We start from the raw sequence: 16,064 nt of genomic DNA, 5'->3' as shown, positions 1-16,064 counted from the left end.
ACAATAAAACAGTGGAAACAAACACGTGTTTGACTTTCATTAGTGAATGAAACGTTGTGCCCTTTATAGTCTGAGTCCAATATTGTGTATTTGTTTTATTATTTATTATTATTATTTATTATTATTATTATTTATTATTTATTGTATATATATATATATCCTATATATCTATGCTAAGGTCCCGCTACTGACACGATTCATTTAGTGCGATTATGTGTAATTAAACCCATATACCTCCCCGGGCTGCGATCGGCTATTCTCGTCTACTTTCGAGGCGAGCCGCAACTCGTCTCAAACAAGCCTGATGTATGAAGTCAAACTGCCAGACTCCATTTTACACTTCGTCAGAGCAGGAGGAGGAAAGCACGGTGAGTGTCAAAAACCAGGCTCTGCTGGTTTTTTAACACATTAAATAACATTAACTATTTACTCTGTTGAACTGTATGTCAGAAAATACATATTCTATACAATCAGCATCCTGGAGTCCAAGGTGATATCTTCAAATGTTGTAAACTTTTGCATTTCCTGGTTTGTGAGTCATCAAAGCAACATAACATGTCGCAGCACAGCGCAGTCAAAATGGAGAGCAGCCTGCCTGAAGTCTGACTGATTTGTTATAATGAAACCAAAGTTTATCATAATGATGATTTTGATTTAAACAAGTGTGTGTGTGTGTGTGTGTGTGTGTGTGTGTGTGGTGTTACTGGTTTACCTATCAGACTGGAGAAGATGAGTGATTTTAAAGATGAGGAAGAGGACACATCCTCAGTCTCCAGCTGTCTGTCTCTGAAGAGTGAACGGTCTGAAGAGGAACCTCCAGACTTCAGTGATGAACCTGGACCCTCAGACAGGAAGTAAGAGTCTGTTTCTACTGTGACCTGAAGAGGATTCAGTTTTTATGTAATCTGATAATCTGAACTGTTCTTTAATAACCACATTCGTACAATAAAGAAACACAGTTGATTACAGTAAAGAAGTTGAATTGATCTATTGATGTGCTCCATGGTTTTACCAGCGATAGTAAATAATCTACTTTGGTCAAATCATTTTCACATTTGACATTTAAGACTTTGTGTTAAGTCTGTTAAGCACGACACCAAAACAGAAAGTTCAGAGCAAGTCCAAAAATCAGACATTAGACTAAGTAACAATATATTCCCAAAGATCTTGATTCTGTGATTATAATTCTAAATACATAGCTATAATGTAGATTTTAACAATGTGGGAAAACTAATGTAAAGTGCTATAAAGGATGTGTTCATCTCCACAGAGGGAAGAGGAAGAGTCCTGTTCCTGTGGAGGAGCAGCTGTCCAGCTGTGCTCTGTGTCAGGACGTCCTGAAGGATCCAGTCTCTACCAGCTGTGGACACTGGTTCTGCAGAAAGTGCATCACCTCATACCGGGAGCAGAGACCTCCATCAGGAGACTCCTGCTGTCCTCGGTGTGGAGAAAGATGCAGCATTTTACAAAGTAAGAGGCCGAACACGTTCAGCATCTTTACCGCCGTCTGGGCGCTGGGTGTCTGCTATTGTGGCAACTTTTATGAATGCATCGAACCATCGAATCTTTTTCTTGTTGTTTTTGTTTTTTAATTGTGTATTAAAATTATTTCTGAGGAACAGCAATATTTTTTTCATAGAAAGTGCTGTTTTTAGACGGTAGATGTCCGGTAGGCTCCTACTAGTGTCTTCATGTCCAGGATTTTTCTTGTTTCATTTTTGTTGGGTTTAATATTTAGTTGTAAAGCATAGACGTTAGAATATTTTATGAAAATATAAAAAACACATTTTTTAACCCTGTCTCTATTTGTCTGGTTTATTGTTTTCAAAATAATTTCCTGATTCTCTCATGTTTCCTTCTCTTCCAGCAGATCGTGGTCTGCAGGAGGTTTTAGATGAACATAGGCTCAGTCTGAGGAGGAGATGTGAACGTGTGACTGAAGGAACTGATGAAAGTGAAACCCTCCTCAACAGGATCTTCACTGAGCTCTACATCACACAAGGCCTCAGTGAAGAGGTTAATACCCAGCATGAGGTGAGTCAGCTGGAGACAGCTTCCAAGAAGAAGACCCTCCATGACACTCCAATCAAGTGCCAGGACATCTTTCAAGCCTCACCTGACCAACAGACTCCCATCAGAGCGGTCCTGACCAACGGAGTCGCTGGAGTTGGAAAAACCTTCTCAGTGCAGAAGTTCACTCTGGACTGGGCCGAGGGTTTGGGGAACCAAGATGTCAGTCTGGTGATCCCGCTCTCCTTCAGGGAGCTGAACCTGATCAAAGGTGAGCAGTACAGTCTTCTCAGGCTGCTCCATGTTTTCCATCCAACCTTACAGAAGGTCACAGCAGAGCAGCTGGCTGTCTGCAAAGTGCTGTTCATCTTTGACGGCCTGGATGAAAGCAGACTTTCTCTGGACTTCAGAAACAATGAGGTTGTGTCTGATGTCTCACAGCAGTCCTCAGTCAACGTGCTGCTGACAAACCTCATCAGGGGGAAGCTGCTTCCCTCGGCTCTCGTCTGGATAACTTCCAGACCTGCAGCGGCCAATCAGATCCCTCCTGAGTGTGTGGACAGGGTAACAGAAGTACGAGGCTTCACTGACGCCCAGAAGGAGGAGTACTTCAGGAGGAGATCGAGTGATGAAGACCTGTCCAGCAGAATCATCTCTCACATCAAGAGCTCCAGGAGCCTCCACATCATGTGTCTGATCCCAGTCTTCTGCTGGATCACTGCTGCAGTTCTGGACCACATGTTGACTACAGACCAGAGAGGAGAGCTGCCCCAGACCCTCACTGACATGTACTCACACTTCCTGCTGGTCCAGACCAAGAGGAAGAAGCAGAAGTATGAAGAGGGACATGAGACGAGTCCACAGCAGCTGACGGAGGCTGACAGGGAGCTTCTTCTGAAGCTGGGGAGGCTGGCATTTGAACATCTGGAGAAAGGAGACATCATGTTCTACCAAGAAGACCTGGAGCACTGTGGCCTTGGTGTCACCGAGGCCTTGGTGCACTCAAGAGTTTGTACAGAGATCTTCAAAAGAGAGAGTGTGATCTTCCAGAAAACAGTTTACTGCTTTGTTCATCTGAGCATTCAGGAGTTTCTGGCTGCAGTCTACTTGTTGCACTGTTACACCAACAGAGACACAGCGGTACTGAAGGACTTCCTGAAGAGAGTCTGGGACGAAGACAACAGTGATAGCAGTGATGACAGCAGTGATGATGATTACCCATCCCTGGATGTCTTCCTTAAAGGAGCCATGAAGAAATCCCTCAGAAGTAGAAATGGCCACCTGGACCTGTTTGTCCGCTTCCTCCACGGCCTCTCTCTGGAGTCCAACCAGAGACTGTTAGGAGGCCGGCTGGGTCGCACAGACAACAGACCAGAAACCATCCAGAGAGCCATCAGCAACCTGAAGGAGATGAGCAGTTATAACATCTCTCCTGAGAGGAGCATCAACATCTTCCACTGTCTGACAGAGATGAAGGACCACTCAGTACATCAGGAGATCACAGAGATCCTGAAGTCAGAGAACAGATCAGAGAAAGAACTCTCTGAGATCCACTGCTCTGCTCTGGCCTACATGCTGCAGATGTCAGAGGAGGTTCTGGATGAGTTGGACCTGAGGAAGTACAAAACATCAGAGGAGGGACGACGGAGACTGATTCCAGCTGTGAGGAACTGCAGGAAGGCCAAGTGAGTCCAGATGTGATTAACTTTATAAACTAATGTAGATCAGAAGTTTAGCTCTTCCAATAAACATTATAACATTACTGCTGCTTCAAATACTTTGAGAGCAAAATAAAATGAACACAGTAATTCTATTTATTATATTATTTGTTACCTTTTACAGTTTCTTCTCTTCATATTCCTTTTTGTGAGGCAGTTGACACCCAGTCATGTCAAACTGAAGGACTTTAGAGGTTCAGGTTTAATCAGCAGCATGTCACAACATACAGCAGTATTTTACAGTAATCTGTGATTTCATTTAAGTTATTAATATTTGTTTCAGTTTCTTCATCATTTTCTTTTACCACAATGCTCAGTGTTTCCCCTAGGATGGAGTCATAGCAGCGGTACGGGCCCAGCATAATGTTAGCGCGGACCGCGTGGACATTTTTAGTGTGTGCGCGCCGCCAATTTGTTTCTATGTGTCAGCACAAGAAAGGCTCTTGAGGCCTAGTACCAGGGCCGGTTCTAGACAATTTGCTGCCCTAGGCGAGATTTTATATGTAAAGAATAAATGAAAAATCTCTACAAAAGGCAAATACACTACAAAAACAGAAACTTATTGACATAGGTAATATATAGAGATGTCCGAATCCGATCACGTGATCGGGGATCGGAGCCGATCACGTGATTTTCAAAAAATCGGAATCGGGAAAAAAGATCGGGGATCGGGAATTATTATTATTTCATTTTTATAAAATATTTGTATTATTTTATTTAATGTTACAAAACAAAAATGACCATGTTCACGTCTTAAAGTCATCCTGAGGACTTAGTTTTGGTTTGAAATGACTCAACATCATGTATGTGTTGCTTTCTTTGGGCTTGTTCAGACCTGGTTGCTTATTCTTCTCAAAGCAACAGAGTGGGCGCAGTGTCTAATAGTAGCAGCAAGCTAACGAGAGGCTACGTTCAGCTGGTGACTCGGGAGTCGGGACAGAGAAAATGTCAGGAGTTTGGAAGTATTATAAAATTGAAAGCGAAGGCAGTGTAACAGCCAGATGCAATGTTTGCAAGGCGGAGGTTCCTCGTGGTGGAAAGAACAGAGCTACGTTCAACACGACCAATCTAATACGCCACCTGAGAAACAAACACCAACAACAACACGACGAGTACACAGCGGCCACTCAGGGAACGGCACTGAAACAACCGACACTTTCAGAGACTTTCAAAAGGAAAGAGAAACTGCCCCAGAACAGTGACAAGGCCAACAAAATAACAGCCAAGAGAGCTGAATTCATCGCGTTGGATGACCAGCCGTTATCTGTTACCTTTGTTTTCTCTTAATGCATTGCATAAAGATCGGATCGGGAAAAATCGGTATCGGCAGATTGTCAAAATCAAACGATCGGAATCGGATCGGGAGCAAAAAAAGGTGATCGGGACATCCCTCGTAATATACGTCAAAATGGCTTCAAATGTATTCACTATTGTAGGAACATGTTTGAATTGGGGGGGTGGACGTCACATCCTCTAGGCGGGGGTCCGGGGGTATGCCCCCCCGGGAAGATTTTTTTGAACATTTTAAAGTAAAATGCTTCAATCGGGTGCACTTTGAGCACACAATTACTAGAGACTGATCTAGGGGGTACAACTCTAAACACCCATATGAAAAAGATCGGTTTACATTTTAATAATCAAATAAGTATGTGAACATAACCAATAACCTACCATAGCCAATAACAAATACATGTAGCTTATTTTATTTTTGTTGTTCATTCATATCTTATTTTACCTTAACATTTATTTATTTATGCATATTTTTGTATCTCTCCAACTTTAAACGATATTTTTGGTTTACTGTCCTATTGTATACATTGGAATGATTTCAAACATGTTTTTATTGATCCTAATAATTATAAAGGAGTGCCTTGGAAATATGTGTTTACATAATTTGTGGTCAAAACGTTTGAGACTCACTGAGATAACTTAGACTAAAATTAACTATCTGAACACTCAGAGTCCTTTACCTCACTGAGCCTCTCAGTCTGACAGGAGAGCTCTAGAAACAGCTACTTCTTATATCCGTTAGCGCTGCTAGCACCAGATGCTAATAACAACAGCGCCGGTACCGGTGCGCCCTCTCTCTTTCTCCTTCGCTCGCTCGCTCCCACGCTCGCACTTTGGCTGTGAGCTGCGGGCGCCTGATAAGCCAACATCCCCCACGTTCATCACTTACAGCGCCCATCGTACAGGGCAAATGAAAAGTGTAACCGGGGTGAAAAGGGTGTTACATTTACTTAATTATGAATATTGTTACATCAAGGCCGAAAATTAGGATGAGCCCCAACGGTCAAAAATGTTTTTTCCCTCCCAGAGCTGCCAGCGCAGCGCCTCCACAGATCTGGTGCCCTAGGCGACCGCCTGTGCCAAAAATCGGCCCTGCCTAGTACATACAGTGGCAATGTCTCAACATTTAGCAAAAATACACCTTTATTGAACAAACAGTAACACAAATACTACAAATCCACATAACAAACAATCAAAAATGAAAAAGGGTCGCCACTTTTTTTGTTTTTTTGGGTACTTGGCTGACAGCTAGCAGCGGCGCGCATATTTCAGCAGCAGCGCTGCGCCGCCACTATTTGTATATAGGGGAAACACTGATGCTTATTATGGATCTTGCTGAAAGAGAAGAGAATTAGAGTCCTCAGTAGCTCGCCATCTGCTGGGGTCTGATCAGCCCCGGCTGGGTCGCCTGGAGGAGGGGGTAGATGTTGAAAAAACGTAAACACCCGATGATTCCAGAAACACCACTGAAGATGTGTCCTAATGCATCAGTAGATGTATGTTGAGAGTTTAGAATAAGCTCTAACAGGCTGACAATGCATTTATCACACTCATAGATATATTACATGGACTAACACTGAATGTTAATCAGAACATGATATGTAAAATGTTTGTTATCAAATGCTTGAAGGTTATAATGTTTCCTCTTTTTTATACTAACCTGTGTTGTAATATGTGTTATTATAGACTTTCTGAATGTGGGCTCTCACAGACTGAATGTGAAGTTGTGGCCTCAGCTCTGAAGTCCGACCCCTCCCATCTGAGAGATCTGGACCTGAGTTGGAACAAGCTGAAGGATTCAGGAGTGGAGCTGCTGAGTTCTGGACTAAAGAGTCCAAACTGCAGACTGGAGACTCTCAGGTCAGTTCACTGACTGCAGTCCATACTGATCTGTTTGTGTTTATGATTAAGAACATTTAAATTATTTCATATGATTTCTGTTTTGCTAATGATGGAATATCTAGCAGAATAACACACATTATAGAAGGTCAATGTGTGAGAAGAGAGTGTTTGAGCTTCCACAGACTCTCACTGTGCTCCATGAGTCAGTGAAGACACTGTCAGGACTGATGAGCTGTGAGGGAGATGAAGGAGTTCAGGTTAGGTCAAAGATCTGATGACAGAGAGAAACTGCTTCAGAGAGTTTGAGCTCAGATTATCTTAGATTTGAATCTACGTCATTGCTGAAAATAACACATTGTTCAGCTCTGAACCGATTATTAAACTTTTAGTTATTTAAAGAAAGTTACATCATGTATTCTTTATTCAGACTGGTGACTCTCAGTTCTCCATTTGTAACTTCTGTGCTGAGGTTAATATGTGAGAGTTGTGTTGACTCTGAGCTGCAGACATCAGGCTGATATCACTCTGATCCTCACTGAGCATCTTAATGCTAAAGTCTATTTCTTCTTCTGTGGTTTCGTTCTTTGACTGTGGCAGAGCGATGACGAGCGTTAGATTTAAGGAAACATTCTACACTGCGTAATTCACTCTGAACCTCTAACATCATCTTTTAATTAAATGATATGGAAAATACTTAAACACAATTACACCCTAACAAATGTATTCACTATACAAACAGGAACTTTGTTTTCTAAAGTTACATCACGTTTTCTTTATTCAGACTGAGTGGCTGTAGGTTGTCAAAGATCCGCTGTTCTGCTCTGATCTCTGCTCTGAAGTCCAACCCCTCCCATCTGAGAGATCTGGACCTGGGTTTCAACGCTCTGAAGGATTCAGGAGTGGAGCTGCTGAGAGATCTTCTGGAGAGTCCAGACTGCAGACTGGAGACTCTCAGGTCAGTTCTCCATCTGTAACTTCTGTGCTGAGATGAATATGTGAGAGTTGTGTTGACTCTGAGCTGCAGACATCAGGCTGATATCACTCTGATCCTCACTGAGCATCTTAATGCTAAAGTCTAACTTCTTCTTCTCTGGTTTAGTTCATTGACTGTAGCAGAGCTATGTTGAGCTTTAGATTTAAATATAACAAGAAAAATATAACACTGCATAATTCACTCTGAACCTTTTAAACATCTTATATTCTCTATCATGTTTTTGAATAAATTATATAAATACATAAATACAATCCCACCCTAACAAAGTATTCAGTGTTTTCTGTTTCCAGAGGTGGAAGAAGTACTCAAGTAAAAGTAGCAATACTGCAGTGTACAAATACTCAGTTACAAGTAAAAGTCCTGCATAAGTAAAAAGTTATAACATCCTTTCTCTGCCACTACCTGCTTTGGTGTCTCAACTGTAGGGACACCTGTTTGGTCAACACTATAAATCAAGTTTGGAGAGAATGTATCATGTGATCTCTTTCACAGCCCACATGCTGAACCCTTGTCTTGTTGTCCAGTTGTTTGGTACAGGAATGTTGTTTCTGTCTGTAATTCAAAGACCAGTTCACAACATCTCTTTGGAGTAAGGCCGTGGAACTGGTCAGACAGTTATTAGTTCTAGTCTGCAAGCTCCTCCTCTCTGCTGTTCCACTGTACCCTACTCTTTCCACTTCCTGTCCTCCTTCCTTTTTAAGTATCTACTCAGGGTTGACCTGTCAATATTTCTGTCTTTTGCCACTGCTCTGATGGATTCTCCAGCCTCGCCATGAGTTGCTGCTCTCTCCATCTCCTCACTCTTTCTCTTGGACTTTCTTGGCATGATGGGTTTGATACAATGTTTAAAACATAAAAAACATATCAGTTGTGTAAAACTACATTTAAATACAAGTTTATACTACAGAGACTTAACTTAACTCCAGTTACTCAATGGGGGATAAGTATACCCACTGTCTCAATTTACCCACAGCATTTGGCTCCCTTTTCCCCACTGCCACTTCTTGGGGAAAACAACTGTCTAACTTAGTCAATTGTGCTAATCTTTAGCTGAATGATTCAAATGATTTTACACCTTGCTCAATAATTAAACCTGACATATTGAAATGTTACTTTGAAAAGTAAAAAACATGGTTTATTGTGTAAAAAAAACCATTTACCACTTTACCATGTGCTTCTCTCCCTCACAGTGAAATAGAAATGATGGGTGCTTCCTGAATTTATGGTCACATGACAACAAATGTGCACAGTTGCCTGGATACAGGGGTGGGTCAACTTACCCTCTGGCTCATCCCACTCTCCCCTGCTGGGTAGCTTTACTTTTATAATATATAATAATGTGGGTCGATTTAATTTGTTTAATTAATTAACAAAATCTGCAAAGTAACTAGTAACTAAATATATAACATAAGTTTAGGGAGCGACAAGTTCAACGTTTGCCTACAAAATAGTGGAGTAAAATGATAAAGTAGCCACAATTCTTGTTTTGCCATTGCTTATTATTTCTATTATTATCTTTATTTGTTTACACCATGTTTAATTCTTATTGGTTACCACTGGCAACTGTCCCATGGGTGTGGTTTATTGCCATGAGTCACCTGTTGGATGCTGGTTTTGTGTATGACTAAGAGGACAGGCTGAATATCTCCGACACTTTCTGTTGACTGAGGTCCGGACTTGGATATTATTATTTTTTCCCGTTATGAAACATTGTTAAATCTAACTACAGTACGGACTCTTGTATGGAACGTATCACAGTGAAGAGCAACGTTTAAGCCTCTCAGCGGCATAACTCATACCAACACACTCTCACTCCATAATCGTCCAGGAGCGACGTTTGGTCAGGGTCCGTGGCGTGCAGTTGTGACGCTCCTAGGCTCCTTCAGCTTCATAAAGGGACGCAAATAGCTTTCAACTGATTGCAATGTATTCCCATCTGCGGCGGGATTTGACGCTCATGGAAGCACGGCATTCGTTTGTGTCGGCTGCCCTTAAAGGCAATGCGAGCGTCCATTCCCATTGGATAACGGAGAATTGTACACACGGAAGTAAGTATTCCCCTTACTGTCGATTGATTTTACAGTGATATCTGCACTACTCATCGACTAAAAAACACCAGATTATCCTTGTTAATTACACAACATTGATTGGTTTAAATCAGGGGTCGCCAACACGGTGCCCGCGGGCACTCAGTCGCCCGCAGGGGCAACGGGAGGCGCCCGCCGGGCACGTTCTAAAAATAGCTCGCCAAGCAAATCCAAAATGTAAAAAATACACAAAACTAAAAAGGAAATGTAATTAAAAGAATCGACCCCATGCATAAATGAAACCTAAATCATAGCGAACTCTATCTACTTACTACAACTCTATATCTATCTAACACCCCTCCTCCCCCACCCCCACAATGAATATCGACCAATCACGTTCTTGCTTGATTTGCGGGACCAGCGTTGCAGTCGGGAAGAAAAGCAATGTGGCACCTCCCCGCTGATTTTCCTTCTGGCAGAATCTACACATCAGCCCCATTGAACAGCCTATCATGCCAGCCTATACTGCACATGAGGGGCAGAGTTTTACTGTGTGTGTTGTAACTTGCATATTTATTTATTCCACTTGACGCACACACACGCATGGCGTAATCTCCAGGGGGGACATGTCCCCAGCACTTTTCGAAATCCCGTTTGTGTCCCCCCACTTTACAAATATGTTTATTATTATTTTTTAACGCAAGCCGTCATCGCCACGGAGGAGCACACCTGTGTGTGTGTGTGTGTGTGTGTGTGTGTGTGTGTGTGTGAGTGAGAGCACCCCTTTATTAATATAGATAAAGTAAGAAATCATTCCAATGTGTGCTTTCGGACAGTAAACAGTTTCAAAGGGGAGTGATTAGTAAAATATGCATAAAGAAAAAGAAAGAATGCTAACTAGGTAACATAAGATAAAAATAAACAAGTTTAAATGATTTGTTATTGGTTGTGATCATATTCTAAAGATGTTTGGATTATTGAAAAGTATACAGCTCCCTTTCATCTGAGAGTGGAGAGATGTGTCCATAAATTCATTTTGTGCTCCAAGTGCACCAGATTGATGCATTTAACTTCAACATTTAAAAAAAAAAATCTTCCCGGGGGAGCATGCCCCCGGACCCCCCTAGAGGAGGTGTGGACCCCCCTAGAGGAGGTGAGGTCCCCCCTAGAGGAGGTGTGGACCCCCCTAGAGGAGGTGAGGTCCCCCTTGAGGAGGTGTGGACCCCCCTAGAGGAGGTGAGGTCCCCCCTAGAGGAGGTGTGGACCCCCCTAGAGGAGGTGAGGTCCCCCCTAGAGGAGGTGAAGACCCCCCTAGAAGAGGTGTGGACCCCCCTAGAGGAGGTGAGGTCCCCCCTAGAGGAGGTGTGGACCCCCCTAGAGGAGGTGAGGTCCCCCCTAGAGGAGGTGAAGACCCCCCTAGAAGAGGTGTGGACCCCCCTAGAGGAGGTGAGGTCCCCCCTAGAGGAGGTGTGGACCCCCCTAGAGGAGGTGAGGTCCCCCCTAGAGGAGGTGTGGACCCCCCTAGAGGAGGTGAGGTCCCCCCTAGAAGAGGTGTGGACCCCCCTAGAGGAGGTGAGGACCCCCCTAGAGGAGGTGAGGACCCCCCTAGAGGAGGTGAGGACCCTCCCAAATAAAGAAGTTTAAATAATTAAATTGAATACATGTTCTTTTAGTAAACACTGCAAACGGGTCCCACAGACCCAAACAGCACAAAGGTTAAAGGTCAGCATAATAATAATGTTAAAATGTGCTAAATATATACACTGCAAAAAACAAAAAAGAGGAGTAAAAGTAGCTCACGACTTGTTTTAATTTTTGAAAGTAGCTCTCACCCTAAAAAAGGTTGGTGACCCCTGGTGTAGATGGAGCAGAGTCTCAGATGTGAAGTCTTTTTTGTATTGAAGTAGCTGCACGTTGTCTTTAATGTGAATGAGAGCTCTTTTCCTCTTTCTGTGTCTCACAGTTTTTAACCTGTTGGAGTTTCCACTTTCTGAACTCCTTCAGCTCTGATCAGATTATTAAACCTGGAGTTATTTCAAGCAGGAACATTGTTTTCTAAAGTTACATCATGTTCTCTTTATTCAGACTGAGGGGCTGCAGTTTGTCAGAGATCAGCTGTTCTGCTCTGATCTCAGCTCTGAAGTCCAACCTCCATCTGAGAGATCTGGACCTGAGTAACAACGATCTGCAGGATTCAGGAGTGGAGCTGCTGAGAGATCTTCTGGAGAGTCCAGACTGCAGACTGGAGACTCTCAGGTCAGTTCACTGACTCTCTGTTACTGCTGGAGAACTCATGTATTATAAACAGTTTAATCAAATGCTTATACATTTATTTAGTATATGTCATTTTGTTCATATTTAAATTGTTCTTGTACTACATTTAGTCTGCAGTCATACAAGTTGACTGTTCCTAAGGAAACATTTTAAATATCCACTTTTAGTTGTTAATGTAAATGTAGTTTTTCAATCTTTAGTAAATGGTCACATCTGAATGAAGAAGGTCATCTGAACTAATATTAGTTTGACATTGATAAAGTTTACTTTCTGAAGTATAAATGTTTTTCTTGCTTTACATTCATTTCAATGTGTTTTCTCAGATAATAAACAGCAGGCTGATATTATGATGATCAAAGTCATTCAGTTATTGGATTGGATTATAAATGGATTTTACATTTTTTATCCTCATCATGTTCTCTTCATTCAGACTGAGGGGCTGCAGTTTGTCAGAGATCAGCTGTTCTGCTCTGATCTCTGCTCTGAAGTCCAACCCCTCCCATCTGAGAGATCTGGACCTGAGAGACAACGAGCTGCAGGATTCAGGAGTGGAGCTGCTGAGAGATCTTCTGGAGAGTCCAGACTGCAGACTAGAGACTCTCAGGTCAGTAAGGGGTCTCTGCTGGTTCAGCAGTATTGTATTAAACTCAGGGAGGTGTTTCTCTCTCTGGGGAAACAGATCAGTGATGTTTCCACTGACTGCAGGTTCTCTCATTCTTCCATCAATTATATATTGTAAGCTGAAAATGCAAAGCCACATTTAGTTAGTAAGAAACTTTCTAACAGACTTATGGGATTTTACAGAAGAGTGGAAAAGGTTCTCTGTTTTGTTTCCTGTCATGCTTTTAGTTTCTAGACTAACGAGCAGTTACTTCCTGTCATGCAGCTGAGAGCTGAGGCAGGCAGTCGTAGTGTTTGCAGAGAAGATATGATGGGATGTAAAGCAAGAGATCAGGACTCTGAAGCTGACTCAAAGAACAAACACTTATTTTAAACTGGATCCAAAACTGTTGGATTGTGTTCATCCCCACAGGATCAATGGTGAGACGATCAGAGCCAAGACCCAGAAGACCTGTGAGTACTGAAACCATGTCCTCCATTCATCCAGACATTGTACATTAAATCTGATCTTAAAAGCATGCCCTCATAGAGCAACAAAACATTTGTTTTAATTCCATTTTCATTTAGTTGTTTAATGTTTCCCTTTCTATAAGTTTTATTATCATTACTTTTCTCTGTCACCTCTTCTCTCAGGTGACTCGGAACAGGAAGTGAAGACCGGCAGAAAGGTGAGCAGTTATACAGAGTGAAGTTTATTTATTATTGTTTCATCACTGAATCAAATGTAATTATTGCTCATTATTTTTCCGGGATCCAGAGAAAGATGCGAGCTATTCATAAACATAGACTAGAAAACAGTACATTTTGGGAAATGAAGAAATATATAAAATTATGTACTCGTCTGCTGTCCTGCCACAAAGTGCTGTGATTGGCTGGTGGGCTACAATGGTTGCTCAGCGCTATCTCATATGTTAACCCGTTAGTGACCAACAGATGAGAGGAGGAGCAGTGTAGAGTGCAAAGTAACTATAGAGGTTTCACCACTGAATAAAATGTCATAGCTGTTCATTGGGATCCAGACAAATCTTAGTCTCTGTTTTATATTATATTTTCTACTTTCTTGTTTATTTCTAGTCTTCTAATTGTTATTGTACAATGCCATGTCTTTTTATGCTGCTGCAACACAAACATTTCCCACATTGGGATCAATAAAGTACTTCTTATCTTTATTATCTTCTTTTAATTGTTGTGAAATCAACAATGAACCGAGAGGGGGAGGATCTTTTTGACTAATTTCGATTTTTGATGTGGTTTTCTGATGTTATGCTCTGTAGTTTATGTTCATTGAGTTGAACTTGATTTCTATTAAAATAACCAACTTTGTGTCTATCATAACTCCAGGCTCCAGTTTCCTTCTCACCTGAACACACATCTGAATCTTCATACAGGTAATCCTATAACCTGCTCCTTCTACTTTTTTATGTAAGTATTTATGTAATCATCTTTATTTGATGTCATGCCTTTTACCGTGAGGTATTGCATCCAATCTCTTTCCAGCAGACATATATAATATAATGGCTCTATGTGTAAGATGGTATACAGCAGTGGTTCTCAACATTTTCTAGTCTCAACCCCTCAGAATAATCCGGTCGGTGTCCTCCGACCTGCTGGAAGTCCCCCGTCAGAAACTCTTGTGCACACACTCTGACTCTCACTCAATAACACCTGTTTTCAGGCTAATGATGTCACCAGTACAGGTGAGTTATTTCTAGAGCTAAAATATGTGAGTTTCAACCACTGTGAGATTAGTGTGTGAGATCGTCAGGTGTTCCGTGGGAAATCGATTTAGTTGCTGAAAATAATTTGCCAATTTTAAGAGTCTGTGCCTGCAATATAGTGGCTGGCTAGGTAATGAAATACTCTTCCATGCCAGTGGGTAGCAGAAGGTAACTTGTTAATTTAAGACAGTAGAGTTAAGTGATGCGCGGGAGAGGTTGCAGAGACAAGACGAACAGCAATGGATAAATATCAAATGCTAGGGTCATCAGAATCAGAATACCTTTATTAGTCCCACAGAGGGGAAATTTGCAGCGTTACAGCAGGAAAGTGTTGTTGTTGTAGTGTTGCATATCTTACATGCGTTAAAAAAGTTATAATATAATAAACAATATGCTAAAAAAGTACTAAGTTATAATATAATAAACAATATGCTAAAAAAAGACAAAAACAAAAAAAGTTACATAATTTTCAAAAACAAATCAAATCCTGTAGCAGTTCTTAGGATTTAGCAGCCTGGTATATATTACAGTTATTAACAGGCATGAAAATCACTCACCTTTCGGCGAAATTCGCCGTTTTGAATCCAAAATAGGTCGTTTGTGTGATTCACGTAGATCTGCAATAAAAATATTTTTGGGGTATGGGGGGGTCTGGGACCCGGACTCTGCGGCCGCGAGCTGTTATGTGCCATCATGACAAGCATGGTGTTCTTTTTTTATATTATAATGAAGCGCGAGCTGTGTGCTCGAGTCTTCCTGCCTGTCGGCTCTGCTCATGGATGTATAATAAGGCTCTGCTGCTCCGCGATGATGGTCTAGCTTCAGCAGCCACATTACCTACGGGTGCGTTCGTTAATATTAACTGTGCGGTCCGGAGTCACTGTGGCACAGACTGGACCACTGGTGAACAGCTGTTAGAACGGGCCGTTCAGGTGTTCAGAGCAGAGCTCCCTGTTGGAGCGGCAGAGCCTGATGTGAACTGAAAAGTGTTTCTGTCGCAATATTATCGTTGAGCTAGCTAAGTAGCATACATTGTCACTATCTGCTAACGTTAGCTTTAGCCTTCGTTTTCTAATAGTTTTTTTTCATAGGCTATAAACGGAGGTGGTATAAGTATAGATCTTGTACTTGAGTAAAAGTAGAAGTACTCAGATCTTGTACTTGAGTAAAAGTAGAAGTACTCAGATCTTGTACTTGAGTAAAAGTAGAAGTACCAGAGTGTAGGAATACTCTGTTACAGTAAAAGTCCTGCATTCAAAATGTTCCTCAAGTAAAAGTAGAAAAGTATTCTCATCAAAATATAGTGAAAGTAGCGACAGTAAAAGTAGTCATTGTGCAGATTGGTCCATTTCAGAATAATATATATGATATGTTGTATAATGATTGATCATGAAAGTGTTCTCAAAGCTGGTAAAGGTGCAGCTAGTTTGAAGTACTTTGTATACTGCAGGGTAGCTGGTGGATTTACTCCAGGTGGAACTAAAGTCTGATTCAACACTTGATTAGATTTCACATCATTCATCCACATCTGTAAAGTAACTAAAGGTATTAAATACATGTAGTGGAGTAG

The 16,064-nt window shown here is 41.7% G+C and overlaps 1 protein-coding gene across 8 annotated transcripts in view; it reads left to right on the top strand.

The window, feature by feature from the left end:
* The first annotated feature begins 304 nt into the window (after nt 1-304).
* Nucleotides 305-16,064, top strand: part of LOC117537567 (NACHT, LRR and PYD domains-containing protein 12-like) — a 47,786-nt gene continuing 32,026 nt past the window's right edge. For 5 of the 8 annotated variants that reach the window (XR_004567739.1, XM_034202821.1, XM_034202820.1 and 2 more), the window contains exons 1-7: nt 305-368; nt 720-854; nt 1,271-1,470; nt 1,868-3,695; nt 6,705-6,878; nt 7,642-7,815; nt 11,967-12,137. Coding sequence is in view for 7 of the 8 variants with exons in the window: in XM_034202821.1 (XP_034058712.1) it covers nt 730-854; nt 1,271-1,470; nt 1,868-3,695; nt 6,705-6,878; nt 7,642-7,815; nt 11,967-12,137 (2,672 nt within the window). In the remaining variant the exon portion in view is untranslated. Of the gene's footprint in view, nt 369-719; nt 855-1,270; nt 1,471-1,867; nt 3,696-6,704; nt 6,879-7,641; nt 7,816-11,966; nt 12,138-12,585; nt 12,760-16,064 lie in introns of all 8 variants that reach the window. The other 3 variants (XM_034202824.1, XM_034202819.1, XM_034202822.1) reach the window with 3 other exon arrangements.

Source organism: Gymnodraco acuticeps, unplaced genomic scaffold, assembly GCF_902827175.1.
Source record: "Gymnodraco acuticeps unplaced genomic scaffold, fGymAcu1.1, whole genome shotgun sequence".
NCBI lineage: Eukaryota > Metazoa > Chordata > Actinopteri > Perciformes > Bathydraconidae > Gymnodraco > Gymnodraco acuticeps.
Note: the sequence above shows the minus strand (reverse complement) of the source record. Positions and strands in the feature narration are given on the sequence as shown.